Source organism: Oncorhynchus mykiss, chromosome 19 (genome assembly GCF_013265735.2).
Source record: "Oncorhynchus mykiss isolate Arlee chromosome 19, USDA_OmykA_1.1, whole genome shotgun sequence".
Taxonomy (NCBI): domain Eukaryota; kingdom Metazoa; phylum Chordata; class Actinopteri; order Salmoniformes; family Salmonidae; genus Oncorhynchus; species Oncorhynchus mykiss.
This window is the reverse complement of record NC_048583.1, coordinates 25,348,736-25,368,927: the sequence shown is the minus strand read 5'-3', so window position 1 is coordinate 25,368,927 and position 20,192 is coordinate 25,348,736. Positions and strand designations below refer to the sequence as shown.

Here is a 20,192-nt window from a genome sequence, read left to right as displayed (position 1 = left end):
TGAGTGTTAACTTACTGGAAGTACAGTTTATCCTGATACAGTCTAGATGGGGAAGAATAAATGACAGATGAAATTGCATCCTTCAAGGTTATAGCTGCAGACATCCAAAAACAAGAATTCCACCCTTCCGGGGACGTCCACATGCAGAGAGGCGGCCATTTTGTAAGGGGGAGGTGGGGGGTCCTATGTAGACTTTCAGGTGCTAGACTGTTAGCTTAGATTACAAATGGCTGGCTTGAATTCTACAAGTGTGACTGCAATTGCAATATGATTGTAATAACTGGTAATGTAGCAATAAGTATGAGGTAGAATGAATATATTCACAAATGTCAAATCTTTGGTCCATATACAATAGTTATGGCTGACATGGGGATTAGTTGGGTGTTGTATGGTAAAATGTACATAGCGCTTTTGCAGCACTTGTTTAAATTATGAAATTAACTTAGTTTTGTGACCACCACTATAACACTTAGATTATACACATATGGGCAAACGTAATTTATTTAAAGCTGCATAACAAGGACACTGGCTGTCAACATTTTAAAAATGGCCGCTTTTATTTTACCAACCACATAGATTCTCCAACCCAGCATAGACTTCCATTTTGGAATAGTTTTCATTTTGATTTTAAACACAAAGTCTCCAGCTCCGAAGCCTTCACACCAACTTGTTGACTAAACAGGCAATTAAAATCATATATCTGATATTAGCAAGAAGGTGGTGTTAGCTATTCATATTGGAGCCACAGATCTTTGAAACAGTGAAATGCTATTCTACTTGACAGTTGAATAAACCTAAATATTTAAAAAAGTGTTACAACACTTATTATTTTGGAGCAATATTTCCAAGATTTTCAATTTAAAAAAGCGAATGGACTAGTGAAAGATAATTGATTAGTTCCTTCACTGACAACAAATTCCTACCTGTTATAGGCCTACAGGTTTTTGTGACGGCCATTTTGAGTCGGCCTATGGGATCCTGCAAGGGACATTCTGGGTTGGTCACCATGTGGCTGGTGGGTTCATGTGTCGTCAACCGCAACAGAAAAGTGGGAGCGAACAGCCGCGATCCAATCAGCACCAGCACCATGCAGAGGCATAAGACCCTCATATCTAACAGTACAGCACAGAGACTGTGTTGCTCAGTTGGTAGAGCATGGCGCTTACAAGGGGTGTGGGTTCGATTCCCACTGGGGTCACCCATACGTAAAATGTATGCACGCATGACAGTAAGTCGCTTTGGATAAAAAACATCTTCTAAAATGCGTAAATATTATATACAATGTAGGTTGTTTCTACGAAACAATGTAAAATATGGGTTTAGATAAACATATCAAGGATATGTATCTCTTTAACACTTAAATGTGGATATGTGATGCTTGTTATTGATATTGTATTTGATACAAAAAGTGAATTGTGTAGGGTAGTTTTGTGTAGCCAATTTTTGTAGTTGCAATGCAGTTTATTCTTAATAAAATACTTTGGATGACTAAAGTAATATTTAGTGTGCATAATATAGTCTATCAATTGCTACTGTGGGTACTATAACAACGAAGCACACTACTAACTATTATGACAAATATCCAGCTTTTATTAAAGCTTTAATCAAAGTTAAAGACAAATAGTGTGTAAATATAGGTTATGTATACTAGTGCTTCTTTCCTTTTTGCAACACAGTGTTGTGTTTGTAAAAAAAAAGAGAGAAGGAAGGTTGCCTGGGGGGCAGCCAGCTGCAGGTTTGGCTGGGCTCTGTTCTCGGGCTGTTCGCCTGACGGGCCGCAGGCTTAAGGCCTTTGAAGGGGTGAATACCATCTTTTGACAAAGCATGATGGGAAAATGGAGTTGATAGCTAGATGTACATAGAGAGCGTATATAGTATGTGTACACCATAAAGAAGGAGAACAAACCCAAAATCAAAAGCCAAGAATTCTCAACTTGAAGACAAGAAGATGATGTTAGTTGAAAATGTAAAGTTGAGATTTTTTTTCTTTCTCAATTTCCTGTAGATGATGAACTGAGAATCAGTTGGAGTAAGTCACCTCTTAGAAAGTCACAGCACTGCACAATGCTTATAAAGATATATTTGATATACTATACTATAATAACAATAGTGTGCAAATCAGCCATAGTGTGATATTCAAAAATAGTGCGCAATTCAGACTTTAAATTAACATTTAAGATATACTTTATAATTAATTATATCTACTGGTGCTGTGACTGTCTCAAAATGACAATGGCTATGGTTTATCTGTTCAAAAGATGGGCCAGACAGCATATTTATCAATGACAAGAACTTTCAGAATGAAATAGCTTAAATAAAGCCCCAAAAAGTCTAGTTAAAAAGTATAGTAATTTCTATAAAGAGTGTTAATCAATCTATATCTAATGACACATATCACAATAAAGTCCATGCAAATAAAAGTATAAATATATTTTTGGAATCATTACTCCTTACATTATTGTGATCCTTTACTCTAAGAACCAAACCAAACTACGAGTTTAAATAAGAAAGTTCCATAATAATGATGGAGGGATAGAGACATTGAACGAAGAGAGAAAGAGAGTGCCACATTTTTTAACACGTGGCGTAGTCTGTAATGTCATACGATACCTAGGTTGACCGTGAGCTTGACCCGGCCCCCGTCCAGCTCTAGACGCAGCGTGTCGGCCGAGTCCCGTGAGGTGGTGGCCATGAGCAGGCCGTAGGCCCGCTGGGACATGAAACGTAGAGACACGTCCTCAGCCTCTGTGTGCATCACCTGGGGCATCACCACCTTCATGTACATACTGCCGTCATAACTCAAGATGGATGCCTCTGCCAGGGGGAGATGGAAGAGGGGAGAAAGAGAGAGAGAGAGAGAGAGACACAGAGAGAGAGAGAGAGAGAGAGAGAGAGAAACACAGAGCACGAGAGAGAGAGAGAGAGACACAGAGAGAGAGAAACACAGAGCACGAGAGAGAGAGACACAGAGAGAGAGAGAGAGAGAGAGAAACAGAGCACAAGAGAGAGAAAGAGAGAGAGAGAGAGAGAGAGAGACATACATACATTTGTTAGTCACAACATCTGCTGTCACACATCTTGTTTAGGTGGAGAAATCTACATCATAACTTCATTTTCAGCACACGTGCATGCTCACACACAGACACACACACACACACATAGCTATTGTCAGTTGCTGGTTTTCCATCACCGCTCTCTTCAGGTGAGCTTCTGTATTTTTGTTCACTCTCACACACATTTATCTGCCATAACAAATGTTAAATACATACTGTATCTACAGCATGCTGTGGACTCCCCTATAGCGTATCCAACTGTATTCGTTTACACACAGATGATGGCTGAGGTACAAGGGAAGGGTTCAAGATGGAACACACACATACACTCTTATACCTCACAGCCCACTCCTGTCTAACAGTAGAGATGAGAGGGGGAGAGCGTTGTATGAAAATGCGTTAAATCGGCCATGAAATAGCTACTCTGGCAGAGCCGGGTTTAAAGCAGAGAGGAAGAACACGAGGGGGAAACAAAAGGAGACAGACTGTGCTACCCTACATCTGCTGGAATCTGTATCCACTGATATTACAAGCCTACTCTGCTCGCTCTCCGCATCTCTCTCTCTTTCTCTCCATTTCTCTCTCCATTTCTTGCTTCCCGGCATCCAGCCAGTAGACACAAACACTCTTTTAGTCCTCACAGCTGTGAAGACTCCATCCGGAAAACACACACACACACACACACCCTCCTTTGACGCAGTAGCAAAGAAATTGCTGACAAACTCTGCAATTACATCCCAATCAATATGCTATTATGTACGATTAGATGCTTATCTCCCTCCTCCCCTCCAAGCTTCTGCCAAGGCCTAATATATACCCAGCATAACAGGTATAGGCTGGACGAAGACAGGGGGAACACCTCTGGGTACAATGAAGCCAGAACCAGGAAGAGAGAGGGGAAGAGATAGAGAAAGAGGGGATAAGAGTGGGTGAAAGATAGAGGAAGAGGTAGTGAAACGGAGAGAGAAGGAAAGAAGTAAGGTGGATAGTGAGAAAGAGAGGGTGATAAAGACAGTGAGAGAGAAAGAGAGAGAGAAGTAACACAATGGAGTTGGGAGAGAGAGAGAGAGAGATGGAACACCTCCAGACAGAATGTCTATGGTTGAGTGTGAGGTGTGAAGAGAGATCAGGAAGGTTTAATATCCCAGTAAGTGACTGTCAGGCTGATACTAACTGACAGAGCGACAGACCCCTGAGGGACAGACAGACAGACATGTCACTATAGTGTGTTCACATAGACGTGGTGGCAGGTTGTCTTCCGCTGGCAAGCCACAAACAATAGTCAGGGATTAGTCCCTTCAATTTAATCTTTTAATTTATCACAACTAGGCCGGTATTCAGAAAGCATCTCAGAATAGGAGTGCTGATCTAGGATCAGTTTTGCCTTTTAAAACATAATAAATAAAAGGGAAGGGCCTGATCCTGGATCAGCACCCCCGACTGAGATTCTTTGTGAAAAGGGGCCCTAATCTTGGCTTAACCAAATGGTTAAAACATCTATTTAATATGAAGGAAAGGATGTAGTGTAGGGAGAGGATGTGATTGGAGAGCATGGACAACGGAAACTCTTCGACTACAATATTCTACTGTAGCTACCATAATGTTTTGTTATTCTGCTTTTCTCTGTTCACAGTTACTGTCCATGTTACATCCTGAATATTATAGTCCCATTAAATGAACCATAATAAACATCATGAACACAAAGCGTATCCAATCCCGCGGCTGACTGAAAGTGTTCATTAACGCCAGTAATGAGGTGACAAAGCTGCCCTACCGCCAGGAATTTGGGCACTTTAATCAACAAAGAGCTTTAATTGACATTCCATCTGACCTATCGATGATGAGGTAGACCAGGATGGAATACTTAATCAGGAAGTTGGAGAATGGATCTGAGGATGTGATTGGGTGACTTTCAAGTCGAATGAGTAGGTGTGTATGAACATTTGGTACTGGTACTGTGTTTGTGTGTTTTGTTTTGTGAGCGTGTCATTGTGAGTCAGCCTCTCCGAGATATGTATTCAGATGACCTGCTCTGTTTAAAGGACACTGCCTCCACCGTGCTCTCCAGTAATGAAAAAGCTTGGCATGCATTAAGAGCCAATCAATGTTCATTATACTGTCAGTCCCCAACAGATAAAGAGCTGCTATCTCCCAATGACAAAGGCATGGCACTGACGCCATGACGACTGCACTCCACAGTTCCCACTGACTACACTGTCCTGTTGACCGCTTGTGTGTGTGTGTGTGTGCATGTGAGTGTGCGTGCAGTGACAAAAGCTTTGAACAGAGTGTACTAGCACGTAAACCATCTCAGTTTGATCTTCTATAACCACGGAGAGAATAGGACATGAGTATCCACACCTTTCACTGTGCTCTGTTTGTTATGACACCTGCTGAGGACACAGAACACCTCTGTTTCCTTGTCTGAGTTGTGCTTGTAGACTGCATTGGGTTCCTTGTCCTTGCTTTGACACCTCAACAGGACATGGTAAACACTTGTTTCCCCTGGCTCAGCCAGGGTACTTATACTGCTTTGATTCTCTATTACCTTTGTCCTTGGTTTGATTCTTTATTACACTCTTTATCCTTGCTTGGTTTGAAATGGAGGTGGGAGTGAGATGTGTGGAGAGTTTTTGACATTGACAAAAGCATACCAACTGTGATTTCACCATGTTCCTCCTCCTCCTCCCCCTCCTGATAGTGAAGCAAACAGCTGAGTGAATCTCAGATGTCCCCTTCAGCTCTGCTGAACCACACTGCATTTTTCAATTCCACACATACGCACCTGCACAAATGTACACACAAACTGTGTAAGCCTGTGAGTGTGTATCTGCGCACGATAGTGTGTGCTTGTGCATTGGCACTTGCATGCGCTCCTGTGTGTATATGCACGCCAGTGTGTGTGTGTGCATATGCGTGTGTTCGTCTGAGAGTGTGAAAGTGAATCAGTAACTCGGTGCAGCTCATTGTAATTGCTGATGAAGAAGATGAGAAGGAGGGGAAGGCTGACTGATTTTAAAGTCAGCTCCACTTTGCATAATTACCACACAAATTACACAGGAAAGAGAAGGTGCCATTAGGATGAAAGATTGGAGGATTTCACTTGAAAAGGAAAGAGTTTTGCTGCAATCTACTAGCAGATGTGAATACAGCCGAGGAGTAGCATGAGGTTGATCTAACAGGTGTGCTCATCTAACATTTATCTAGCAAAACAAACACACGCACCGCACGCACGCACAGGAACACACGCACACGCATATACACGTACACACATAAACACACACACAGACTATACAGTGCCTGTAACTGTTCTCCTGTTCTCCTCTAGTCTAACCTCTAAGGGAATCTAGCTGGAGCGCCTTCCCTTAGTGTCAGCTTTTCCAAGCAACAGAGAAATGCCTCAGCTATTTCAAGGCCCCAGTCCTGAGTGCCCGCCAGTGAATTAACGGAGATGAAATAAGAACAAACCAGCCCCCCCCCCCGACACACACATTTAGAGAACAGACATAGTTCCAAACCACTGCAGAGGCAGTCATAAGAGACAAATGTCTCACTAATTGTTTTTTATGAAATGGAACTGCATTCATCCATATTCAATTGCCTTGGAATCAGAGTCTGATTTGAAGTCTTCTACCATGATAAACATTCTCACCACGATATCGCGATAAGCATTCTCTCAGTCATTGTATCATTGTATCCCCCTCAGTTGACGTCAACCAGTGGTGATTATTTGTGGCGCGGCGCCCACAGAGAACCAAATATGATAAATGGACCCATAATGCGTAGAGACGTTACATGCCCTCAAAATGTCCTCTGAGTCTCTCAGCTGTGCGGTGGAGAGAGACTGTGGTTCTCACAAACAACCACATGGCTGCAGCAGAGTCCACAGTCACAATACGCTACACTGCAGTCTGAAGGGGGAGAGAAAAGTCCGAGAATGAGTGAGTGAGTGAGTGAGTGAGTGAGTGAGTGAGTGAGAGAAGAAAAAAAAAGTAAGAGAGATGTTCATGCATCCAGAGAAAGTTTAAAAAACTACTATCAATCTAGTCATGGTTTGTAGGTCCACTAAAACATGCTGGGTGGTTTGGATGACCCATTTGCTAGGTTGCAGGCATTGGGTCACTTAGTTGGGTAGTTTTCTTTAAAAAGAGCAAGGTTGGGTTGTTAATGCTGGGTTATTTATTTATAGGGGACGATGCACATTAATCAACATCAATATTACTTTAATGCAACATTCACGTAAATGTGCCGGAGTTAGCCAAAAGCTCATTTTCACCTGTAGTTTCAGGGTAGGTAATGGCCTTTACACAGCCACTATACAAATACTCACTAAAACAATACAAAATACAAATACATTACATTCAATAATATATCATTCTAACTACACCATCATCAACCGCCGTTCTTACATATGAGGAACCACAGATAACTTGTGTACAGGGTTGGATAGATTTGAGCCATGTTTTCAACTTAATTTGAAAAGTACAATAATCGGTGCAGCTTCTCAAGTCCATGGGCATTGCATTCCACTATATTGTAGCTCTAACAGAAAAGGCAGATTGACTGGATTCACTGTGTTGAAGAGGGACAACACAATCCCCTCTAGTTACTGCCCTATTTTCCTGGAGCTGCTTTCCTTGAGCTTGATATGCCGGCATAGGGGTGGAGGGGTAAGACCATTCAGGATCTTTAAAACAAGGCTTCCATCTACATTCTGCTTAAAACAATCCAGACTAAATCAAATATATATGTAAATGATATGACAATGGTGGTAACTTAAAAAAATATATATTGTGTTTGTTTGTAGAGTGATTCAATTGGTTTCAGGATAGTAGCTCCTGCTTGTGACCAGCATGAGGCAATATCTCACATGTGAGAAGATCATAGCCTGCATATATAGTTTGGCGGCCTCCAGAGGAAGAAAAGGTCTGACAAACCTAAATTTGTATAATCTGCACTTTCTTCTTCACATGTTTCTTAAATGTCAAGTTGGAGTCCAAAATGACGCCGAGATACCTGAAGTTAGGCACAACTTTCAGATTCTCCCCATTAACAAGAACAGCTCGTTGGGAAGAATCAATGGAAGTACATACAAACAGGCTTGTCGATATTTAAATGCAGGCAAGAATTAGTCATCCATTTAGTAACATGTACCATAGTTTTCAATTAACTTGTTTAACAACTAGTTGTCTATTTTTTGAGGGTACATACAGAACTGTACCATCTGCTGACATCTGCATGTTAACTTGCGGGCAAGCAAGTGGGAGATCATTTATAAAGATGGTAAACAGAAGGGGGTCTAATATAGACCTTTGTGGGACCCCAATGTTATAATAAAGAGAGTCCGACTAAGTGTCCCCCAAACAAACACTTGGACCTGCGTTTGTCAGATAGGAATACATCCAACTAATAACTTCAGTGGACACATTAATGGATAGGAGGAATGCAGCAGACTTCCAAGCATTGGGGAAGGGTTGTGGAGATATGACCAAGTGGGTGGGTTAATTATCCCGCCAAATCCAGAAGATCAAAGTGATCCAGCAAGCTCATGAATTAGGAGTGTTGCAACTGTAGCAAGTCCACAAGACAGTGCAGCCAGCGCTGAGTGGAATTACTTTTCAATGGACAAGTGGGCAAGGTGTTGTGGCTGACCAAAAACTGTGAATAAAATGCTGCCTAACATTACTAATGATCCATTCGGGTTAAAAAGACATAGTATGTAATTATGATAGCAATTTTAGACAATGTTAGCTGGTATGCTAGCAAGTAAACAACCGCATGCATGCTAGCTAGCAAACTATTTTCCTGTGCTGTGTGTGTTTGCAAAAATGTAAAGTTTTTGTTGAAGTTTTGCTAGCTAGCTAGCTAGCTATATCAGTGCCTGTAGCTAGAACGCTTATTTTCTGTAAGCCTAACGTTAACTTTACTGTGTGTTGCAATGACTTTCACGTCAGGTAGCTAGCTAACTAGATAACTTAGCTTAGCTTGCTAGCTCAAACTAGGTTTCTCACCCAGTTTAGACCAGATTTGACTAAGCTAGGCTTATTCCCTGTTTGTAGCTAGTTGGAAAGCTTATAACTCATACATTTATTGTGGTTCAGAAACTGTAGCTATGTTTTCTAGCCTAATAGTTTCTATTACATAAAGGAATGTGTCAATTGTTCATCCAAGTTTAGGCTAAAGTTATCCATTTTGACTCTACACTTAAACTGTGTTAATGTTATGTCTTTGTCCCTCAGATACTATAGGCTGCATGGCCCTGAGAGTAATTTGCCCAGCACCAGTGTACTGAGTATTGAAATGAAAGTAGTCTCAAATGTTCATCCACTTTTATCTATTTTGTCTGTCCTGTAAAACCTTTATGTTCTTGTCCCTCAGATACTAAAGATAACATGGTCCTGAGAGTGTTTCTCCCACCACCAGCGTAGCGAGTTGGAAAGAAGACTGCCAGCCCAAGCATTGACGAGGGCAGAAAGTCATATTGTAAGATTAAGTATATATGTATACATGTGTAATATTGAATACTATTTAATATGTAATACTGTACTCAACTACTCTCGTTAGTATAATTGAGTAGCTTTTCAGTAGTACAGTGGCTTGCGAAAGTATTCACCGCCTTGGCATTTTTCCTATTTTGCTGCCTAACAACCTGGAATAAATTTTTTTTTTTTTTGGGGGGGGGGGGGGGGGGGGGGGGGGTTTGTATCATATGATTTACACAACATGCCTACCACTTTCAAGATAGAAAATATTTTGGCCACATCTAGCCACTGGGATTTTTGGCATTCTTGAAGGATTGAGGTTTGGGATAGGGTTAAAACAAAAATATAAAAAACTACTTTCTATCACTGGATTCAGACATGTACTGTAACCTTTGGAACCAGGGGCAGATGATTATTCCCATCTGCCACCCACGTCCACATGTACAGTGCCTTGCAAAACTATTTATCCCCCTTGGCATTTTTCCTGTTTTGTTGCATTACAAACTGTCATTTAAATTTATTTTTATTTGGATTTCATGTAATGGACATACACAAAATAGTCAAAATTGGTGAAGTGAAATGAAAAAAATAACACGTTTAAAAACTAATTATAAAAATTAAAAACGGAAAAGTGGTGTGTGCATATGTATTCACCCCCTTTGCTATGAAGTCCCTAAATAAGATCTGGTGCAACCAATTACCTACAGAAGTCACATGATTTGTTAGATTGCACACAGGTGGACTTTATTTAAGTGTCATATGATCTGTCACATGATCTCAGAATATATACACCTGTTCTGAAAGGCCCCAGAGTCTGCTTCACCACCAAGCAAGCGGCACCATGAAGACCAAGGAGCTCTCCAAACAGGGCAGGGGCAAAGTTGTGGAGTAGTACAGATCAGGGTTGGGTTATAAAAAAAATATTTGAAACTTTAAATCCATGAAAAAAAAATGGAAAGAATATGACACCCCAACAAACCTGCCAAGAGAGGGCCGCCCACCAAAACCCACAGACCAGGCAAGGAGGGCATTAATCAGAGAGGCAACAAAGAGACCAAAGATAACCCTGAAGGAGCTGCAAAGCTCCACAGCGAAGATTAGAGTATCTGTCCATAGGACCACTTTAAGCCGTACACTCCACTGAGCGGGGCTTTATGGAAAAGTGGCCAGAAAAAAAGCCATTGCTTAATTAAAGAAAATAAATAAGCAAACACGTTTGGTGTTCGCCAAAAAGCACGTGGGAGACTCCCCAAACATATGGAAGAAGGTACTTTGGTCAGATGAGACTAAGATTTAGCTTTTTTGCCATCAAGGAAAACGTTATGGCTGGCGCAAACCCAACACCTCTCATCACACCGAGAACCTTATCCCGGTGAAACATGGTGGTGGCAGCATTATGCTGTGGGGATTCTTTTCATCGGCAGGAACTGGGAAACTGGTCAGAATTGAAGGAATGATGGATGGCGCTAAATACAAGGTAATTCTTGAGGGAAAACTATTTCAGTCTTCCTGAGATTTGAGACTTGGACGAAGGTTCACCTTTCAGCAGGACAATGGCCCTAAGCATGTCTTGGAATGGCCTAGTCAAAGCCCAGACCACAATCCAATTGAGAATATGTGGTATGACTTAAAGATTGCTGTACGCCAGCGGAACCCATCCTACTTGAAGGAGCTGGAGCAGTTTTTATGGATCCGCCCATTTTTTTCGCCTGAAATGACAAGGCAGTTAGATTTGGGTGTCAGGCCCTGAAGCAAGGATATGCATATTCTTGGTACCATTTGAAAGGAAACACTTTGAAGTTTGTGGAAATGTGAATGTAGGAGAATAACACACAATAGATCTGGTAAAAGATAATACAAAGAAGAAAAAAAACATTATTTTGTATTTTCTTTGTTCCATCATCTTTGAAATGCAAGAGAAATGCCATAATGTATTATTCCAGTATTATTTCAGCCCAGGTGCAAAGTTTTAGACTGGTCCAATGAACCATGGCATTTCTGTTCAAAATGTTGTATCAAGACTGCCCAAATATGCCTAATTTGTTTATTAATCACTTTTTATGTTCAAAATTGTGCACTCTCCTCAAACAATAGCATGGTATTATTTCACTGTAATAGCTACTGTAAATTGGACAGTGCAGTTAGATGAACAAGAATTTAAGCTTTCTGACAATATCAGATATGTCTATGTCCTGGGAAATGTTCTTGTTACTTACAACCTCATGCTAATCGCATTAGCCTACGCTAGCTCAACCGTCCCGTGGAAGGTACACCGACCCCGAAGAAGCAAGTCCACAAAACAGGAGTTAGTGCCTAGCCTTAAGAATTCAGAGTTAAAGCCTAAACTTAACCCTAACCTTACAAATTTGGAGGTAATGCCTAAACTTAACCTTAAACACTTTGAAATTTCAAATTCTAATTATATTTGTCACATACTACAGGTGTAGATCTTACTTACAAGCCCTTAACTCTATTTCTTGAACTGCACTGTTGGTTCAGAAAATATTTACTAACTAAAAATACAGTACAAATAAAAAGTAACACAGTAGAATTACATAACAATAACGAGGCTATATACAGGGGGCACCAGTACTGAGTGAATGTGCGGGGTGAAAGGGTATTCGAGGTCATTTGTACATGTAGGTAGGGGTAAAGTGACTTTGCAGCGAGTAGCAGCATTGTAAAAACAAATGGGGGGGGGGGGGGGGGGGGGGGGGGGGGTCAATGTAAATAGTCCAGATGGCCATTTGATTAATTGTTCAGCAGTCTTATAGCTTGGTGGCAGAAGCTGTTAAGGAGCATTTTGGACCAAGACTTTGTGCTCCGGTACCGCTTGCCATGCAGTAGCAGAGAGAACAGTCTATGACTTGGGGGACTGGGGTCTTTGAAATGTTTTGGGCCTTCCCCTGACACCGCCTGGTTTATAGGTCCTGAATGGCTGGAAGCTTGGCCCCAGTGATCTTTTGGGCCGTATGCACTACCCGTCAGATACTGAGCAGTTGCCATACTAGGTGGTGATGCAACCAGTCAAGATGCACTCGATGGTGCAGCTGTAGAACTTTCTGAGGATCTGGGGACCTATGCCTAATTATTTCAGGCTCTTTTTGAAGAGGCAACAACTGCATGGGAATGCCCCTGTCTGTGTGTGTCAAGGGCTCGACATAAAGGGTGAGGTTTTGGAAACCCTCCGGGCCAGTCGATCATATCGTCCCTGTAAGTGGCCTGCTTAAGCCAGTGGAAAACATTTTTTTTATACAACGGGTTACCCGAACATGCCCCAGTCTTTTATCTTCATCCCAGAGGAAAGCTCTCTGATGATGACAACGTGTGGTATACCATGGAGCCAATGGCACTCAAAACCCTTTCATCAATGCTGCCCCGTCTGTGCAAGGTATAACATTTTGTTCAAATAGCAAGGCTGCTATATAGTATATGAATAGAATAAACATGAATAGAATCGTTGTCGTATTATCTTTATTAATCTCCCGCTCGCTCGCTCTCTATGAGGCTGGCACATCCCGTAGGTATACCAACCACTGCATCCGGATGACGACAATCCAGCAGCTCTCCGATGCAGGTCTGTAGGCCAGAGAGATAATGAGTGTGAGCGGGCGCAGGGCTGAAAGCTCTCTTAGGAGCTATTGGAAGCCGTCCACGGAAAACAGGAGGAGATGGGTTAACATTCTAACAGCTGCGTGCGACAACATTTGTTCCTGAGAAATGGCGCCCAGCTGTGCTTGAGACCCCGGCGTTAGACAGCTACTTCACTAATTGCACACTGGAATGAAATGTGCGGTTCAATGTGTATCACAAATTAAAAAGCTGTTGATGCTGTGACCATCCGGGGAAAAAATGGTCATTGTGGTTTCTATTCTGAACCATGGACAGTGCACCCATACAACGTTTCGAAACAACATAAAATTTTACTATGCATAAACCAGACGTGCGCTGTTTTCAAAACCAGGGACAGCGTCCCTAGAAACCAAGGTTCTGGAACTATCAACCAGCGTTTGGGCAGTTTTGCTTTACATGGCAGTCAATACAAAAATAACTAACGACCAGAGAACGCCTAAAATGTCACTTGACAACCAGTGTTTAGTGAATGTAGCGTCATGTTTTGTTTAAAAATTTATCGTTTTGGAAATAATCTACCTTTTTTATGCTGGTAGCCCGTTGTATAAAAGCAATAATACACCTGAGGACATGTGTTACATCATTGTATCATGGCTGTGGTGGTCTACACCATTCGGCCTGTATTATTACTTAAGAAATAATGCTATTTTTAATCTAGGCTTTATAATTAATTATTTAGCACACACGAGCTGCACACACAGGCCTGTAGTTTATAGATAATCTGCTGGGCAGAGAGAGAGCGCAGCTCTCAAACAACTGGTTGTTTTATGGAGCAGTTTATCCGAAGACCGAGAGCGGTAGGGTTGGGAAAACCGTAGGGAAGATGTTCCAAATTATGGTATCTACCAGTATATACAAAGGCAAGAATGGGTACGCAAACCAGGTATTTAAAACGTTCAAAGTCTTGGATGAATATTTGCAATGCAAAATTCAGGCATCGTGGAATAGGCTACCTTGAAAATCAGACATTTCCTCTAGGCTATTTGGTCTTTGAAAAGTAAAAAAAAAAAAGTTATGGTAGCCGATGTAGAAGTTCTACTGCTCCAATATAATGATTCTGTGATTTCATTTCTAATCAGTTTTTATGAGCGATGTAGTCGCTTTCGTTTGTTACCGGCCGTTTCAATTGAAGGGTGTTACGAGAATCTGCTGTGCTTGTTGTGTAAAATCATGAGCGGTTATAACATCGACTTTTACCTTCATCTTGGTTTTCCATACAATGCGTTCCATTACAAAGGATCCCTGTTTCTGCTCTCTGTCTCGTTTGAAAACATGATACAAAAATCCATTAACAACTCTTCGACATCTCAAATGGACGGACTGAATTTGTGTCAGGAGCATGATGTTTATTTAGTCAGGCAACACCCCACATTATTCTGACATATTTGAATGAAATCATGTAAATGTAAAAATTATGTGAATGTCAATGCATAAATCTCATTACGTAGTTCTGTAAACAAATACATTATTCTTAAAGTGGTAATGCACACGTCCCCCCCCCCCCCCACCCCCCCCCCCCCCCCCCCCCCCTTACAGGCCATTACAACAATTACATATAACATTTAAGTCCTTGAAAATGACAATTAAGTGCTTGAAAAAGTCCCTGAAAGTAATTGCATTTGACTTGCCAATGTCTATATGAACCCTGTATAGGCTACTTGCTCAGGCCGCAAATGAAATCACCTGCTATTGAAATTATGCACGCATCATTGGCTTTCCCGTCAGATCTGACGGGAAAGTATTTTACTCATTTGGGCCAGTAACTTTCAGTTGGATGGCACTGGCCCTGTGTAATCTACTACTTGCAAATGTACAAAGTAGCCTATGCCTATCTCAAATCAAATCAAATTTTATTGGTCACATACACATGTTTAGCAGATGTTAATTCGAGTGTAGCGAAATGCTTATGCTTCTAGTTCTGACCGTGCAGTAATATCTAACAAGTAATCTAACAATTTCACAACAACTACCTTATACACACAAGTGTAAATGAATTAATAAGAATATGTACATTTAAATAAATGGATGAGCGAATGCCGTGCGGCGTAGGCACGATGCAGTAGATGGTATAGAGTATAGTATAATACATATGAGATGAGTAATGTAGGGTATGTAAACTTTATATAAAGTGGCATTGTTTAAAGTGACTAGTGATACATTTATTACATCCAATTTTTTATTATTAAAGAGGCTAAAGACTTGATTCAGTATGTTGGCAGCAGCGACTCAATGTTAGTGATGGCTGTTTAACAGTCTGATGGCCTTGAGATAGAAGCTGTTTTTCAGTCTCTTGGTTCCAGCTTTGATGCACCTGTACTGACCTCACCTTCTGGATGATAACAGGGTGAACAGGCAGTGGCTCGAGTGGTTGTTGTCCTTGATCTTTTTTGCCTTCCTGTGACATTGGGTAGTGTAGGTGTCCTGGAGGGCAGGTAGTTTGCGTTGTGCAGACCTCATTACCTTCTGGAGAGCCTTACGGTTGTGGGCGGAGCAGTTGCCATACCAGAAGGTGATACAGCCTGACAGGACGCTCTCGATTGTGCATCTGTAAAAGTTTGTGAGTGTTTTTGGTGACAAGCCAAATTTCTTCAGCCTCCTGAGGTTGAAGAAGCGCTGTTGCGCATTCTTCACCACGCTGTCTGTGTGGGTGGACCAATTCAGTTTGTTCGTGATGTGTACGCCATGAAACTTTCCACCTTCTCCACTACTGTCCCGTCGATGTGGATAGGGGGGTGCTCCCTCTGCTGTTTCCTGAAGTCCATGATCATATCCTTTGTTGTTTTTTTATTTTTTAATTAAAATTTTACTCCTTTTTCTCCCCAATTTCATGGTATCCAATTGTTGTAGTAGCTACTATCTTGTCTCATCGCTCCCGTACGGGCTCGGGAGAGACGAAGGTTGAAAGTCATGCGTCCTCCAATACACAACCCAACCAAGCCGCACTGCTTCTTAACACAGCGCGCATCCAACCCGGAAGCCAGCCGCACCAATGCGTCGGAGGAAACACCGTGCACCTGGCCACCTTGGTTAGCGCACACTGCGCCCAGCCCACCACAGGAGTCGCTGGTGCGCGATGAGACAAGGACACCCCTACCGACCAATCCCTCCCTAACCCGGACGACGCTAGGCCAATTGTGCGTCGCCCCACGGACCTCCCGGTCGCGGCCGGTTACGACAGAGCCTGGGCGCGAACCCAGGGACTCTGATGGCACAGCTGGCGCTGCAGTACAGCGCCCTTAACCACTGCGCCACCCGGGAGGCCCCTATATCCTTTGTTTTGTTGATGTTGAGTGTGAGGTTATTTTCCTGACACCACACGCCGAGGGCCCTCACCTCCTCCCTGTAGGCCGTCTCATCGTTGTTGGTAATCAAGCCTACCACTGTAGTGTCGTCTGCAAACTTGATGATTGAGTTGGAGGCGTGCATGGCCACGCTGCCATTGGTGAACAGTGAGGGGTGAGAATGCACCCTTGCAGGGCCCCAGTGTTGAGGATCAGCAGGTTGGAGATGTTGTTTCCTACCCTCACCACCTGGGGGCGGCCCATCAGATAGTCCAGGACCCAGTTGCACAGGGCGGGGTCGAGACCCAGGGTCTCAAGCTTAATGACGGGTTTCACGTGTTCATCTGAATTAAAGGGTAACTACACAAAAAACAAATCTTAATTACTAAATTTTTCCAGACCTTAGAAATGGTCCCCTAATGTGGTTTAAGCTTTGTTGTTGGCACAGACATCACATTTTTTTAGTTTTTCTATGACAATTTGTGATTTTGACAGACAAAACCTGAAGAGAAAAAAACAGGGAAATCATGCTGTCGTTTTGGTTTCAAGTATAATTATTTTTCTAATTCTGCCCTCTAGAGGATTTTGCAGAAAAAAAACACATGGCAATTTGAAATCTGCAATAAATCCATGTCTGCACTTTATGTTTAACAGTCTCTTTTCTTTGCTGTTACGGTACATCTATCAAGCTCAGTGTAAAAACACAAGGGCATGCTAATGTTGGCTAGTCATTATTTGCCTGGTTATGTATGGAATGATGAGACATTATGAGACACACCCCCCCCCCCCCCCCCCCCCCCCCCCCCCCCCAAAAAAAATGTGTGTGACCAAATCATGTGCTGGTGCCACCAACTGAAAGAGGTGAGGAATGTTTCTGTCGAACCCTGGAGAGGGAGAGGAAGAGAGCTGGAGAGAGAGGGATGAGGAGACTGAAACAGAGAAGAAAGAGCAGTGAAGACACTGGAATGGGCAGAGGAGACGATAAAAGACTGGATAAAGGAATGGGAGGAAGACATTTAGAGGGCATGAAGGGAGATGGTTAGGGGATGAAGGGAGGGATGGAGAGAGGCGCATCCTCCCCCACACGCTCCTGTTCCCCGGGCAACACAGAGGAATTTGTGGTGTTTATGTAACGAACTGGAGGACTGGCTCCGAAACACACATTCAGCTACACACACACACACACACACACACACACACACACACACACACACACACACACACACACAAAGGCAGGATTAGGGAGACTGGAATAACACTGCACAAGACTTCTTCAGCCACCAGAAATAAACCTGTATACGTCTTCAGCCCCCAGAAATAAACCTGTATCCAACCAGTATTAAAACAAACATGCCAAGGTTGCTAGGTCTATTATGGCCCTAAACTGGTAAAGGAAGCTCGTCAATGTGTCTGCATGTGCGTTCATGCATGTGTGTGTGTGCGTGTCTGTGTGCATCCTTGCGCCTGTGTGTGTGCGTCACAGACCCAGATTTATGTGTGGCATGTTTCTCTCTCTTGGGCAGGTCCATTTCCTTTTACAGGGTCGATACACATTGACGAAGCAGTATTTTACCCACTCTACAATGAAGAGACTGCCCTGTTTGTGTCCTACACACACATCAGCTGTGTGGGAATCTTTGGAGCCACAAATAACAATACACAACACCCCCAGTCACACCCATATTGACATACCCACATGATCGCTCTCTCTCACACACACACACGCACACACACACTATTATCGCCTGATAATAGGTCCATGTAATACATCAGAAAATAACCTTGACACTGAATTACTGTAGATGCTAAAAAAAGGAGAGAGGGGGGGGGTAGAGGAGGAATAGAGGAGGACAGGGATTACCTCTTCACTTATCACATATCGACTAGCCTGCTCTAGTCACTGAAACAGAGCTGAGGGGATGAACAGACGAAGCAGAGAGAGAAACAGAGAGAGTGAGTGAGAGATAGAAAAAGGCATAGAGACACAGAACGAGATGGAGAGAGAAAGAGAGTTGAAGAGCAGGATGGAGCAACATAAATACAGAGAAAGAGGCGGAGATGGTGGGAAAGAGCAAGAGAGAGAAATAAAGACAGAGCGAGAACAGTCTTGAGCGTTGGATGTGTCTCCTATAGCAATTTCAACTCAACCGCAGTCATCACTTTACCTCAACTCAAACCAAATCAATTTATTCAAATATTTGCCCTCTTCTCTTTGTCACTCCCTCCCTCTGCAGTGGACATTCTCTCTTCTAACTCGGGAGAACAGTGGCGGATTAAGCCCCAACTCAAAGTCTTTTTTAAGAACAGCTTTTTGTTTACTGAACAAAAATATAAACACATTTTCCATACGCACAAAAAGCTAATTTCTCTCAAATTTTGTGCACAAATTTGTTTCTATTCCTGTTAGTGAGCATTTCACCTTTGCCAAGATAATTCAGCCACCTGACAGTTGTGGCATATCAAGAAGCTGACTAAACAGCATGATCATTCCACATGTGCACCTTGTGCTGGGGAAATTAACTGGCCACTCTAAAATGTGCAGTTTTGTCACACAACACATTTCCACAGATGTCTCAAGTTTTGAGGGAGTATGTAATTGGCATGCTGTCTGTAGGAATGTCCACCAGAGTTGTTGCCAGATATTTGAATGTTAATTTCTCTACTATAAGCCGCCTTCAATGTCATTTTAGAGAATTTGGCTGTACATCCAACCAGAGACCACATGTAACCACGCCAGCCCAGGACCTCCACATCCGGCTTCTTCACCTGGATCATCTGAAACTAGCCAACCAGATAGCTGATGACACCGAGGAGCATTAATTAATTATATATATTTTTTTAATTCTCCCATTTTTCTCTTCAATTTCGTGGTATCCAATTGGTAGTTACAGTCTTTTCTCAAAGCTGCAACTCCCGTACGGACTCGGGAGAGGCAAAGGTCGAGAGCCCCTCCGAAACACAACCCAACCAAGCCGCACTGCTTCTTGACACAATGCCCGCTTAACCCGGAAGCCAGCCGCACCAATGTGTCGGAGGAAACACTGCACACCTGGCGACCATGTCAGCGTGCACTGTGCCCAGCCCACCACAGGAGTCGCTAGTGCGCGATGGGACAAGGACATTCCTGCCGGCCAAACCCTCCCCTAACCCGGACGGCGCTGGGCCAATTGTGCGCCGCCCCATGGGTCTGTGCCACTAGAGAGGCTCTGTCGCACTAGAGCCTCTCTAGTGGCACAGCTAGCACTGCGATGCAGTGCCTTAGACCACTGTGCCACTCAGGAGGCCCTACTGAGGATTATTTCTGTCTGAAATAAAGCCCTTTTGCAGGGGAAAAACAAATTCTGATTGGCTGGGCCTGGCTCTCCAGTGGGTGGCTGCACCCCTGCCCAGTCATGTGAAATCCATAGATTAGGGCCTAATTAATTTATTTCAATTGACTGATTTCCTTATATGAACTGTAACTCAGTAAAATAGTTGAAATTGCTGCAAGTTGTGTATATATTTTTGTTCAAACTGCAGGATCCGTCAGAGATACATGATCCTCTATAAACTAACCAGAACCAAGATACTTTAAAAGCATAGACACAACCTTCTGTTGGTCGTTTTTTTTTTTTAAATCAAGCAAAATAACCCAGAATATTCAGACCTTGAAAGTCTATCTAAACCGTGAGATTTTGGGTAAGAGTAACTACAGTGAAGAAGTTTGGTCAGCCTTCAGGTAGGCCTTCTATGCAGTGACATGG

General features: G+C 42.7%; 1 protein-coding gene across 14 annotated transcripts in view; it reads right to left on the bottom strand.

Annotated features, from left to right (window-relative positions):
• The window catches only part of nrxn3a (neurexin 3a), a 427,764-nt gene that overhangs the window by 276,645 nt on the left and 130,927 nt on the right, over positions 1–20,192 (bottom strand). For 12 of the 14 annotated variants that reach the window (XR_005037682.1, XR_005037684.1, XR_005037683.1 and 9 more), the window contains exons 11-12: positions 2,611–2,814; positions 16–42 (exon numbers count right to left, since the gene is read on the bottom strand). Coding sequence is in view for 11 of the 14 variants with exons in the window: in XM_036954492.1 (XP_036810387.1) it covers positions 16–42; positions 2,611–2,814 (231 nt within the window). In the remaining 3 variants the exon portion in view is untranslated. The remainder of the gene's footprint in view (positions 1–15; positions 43–2,610; positions 2,815–20,192) is intronic. The other 2 variants (XM_036954487.1, XM_036954488.1) reach the window with 1 other exon arrangement.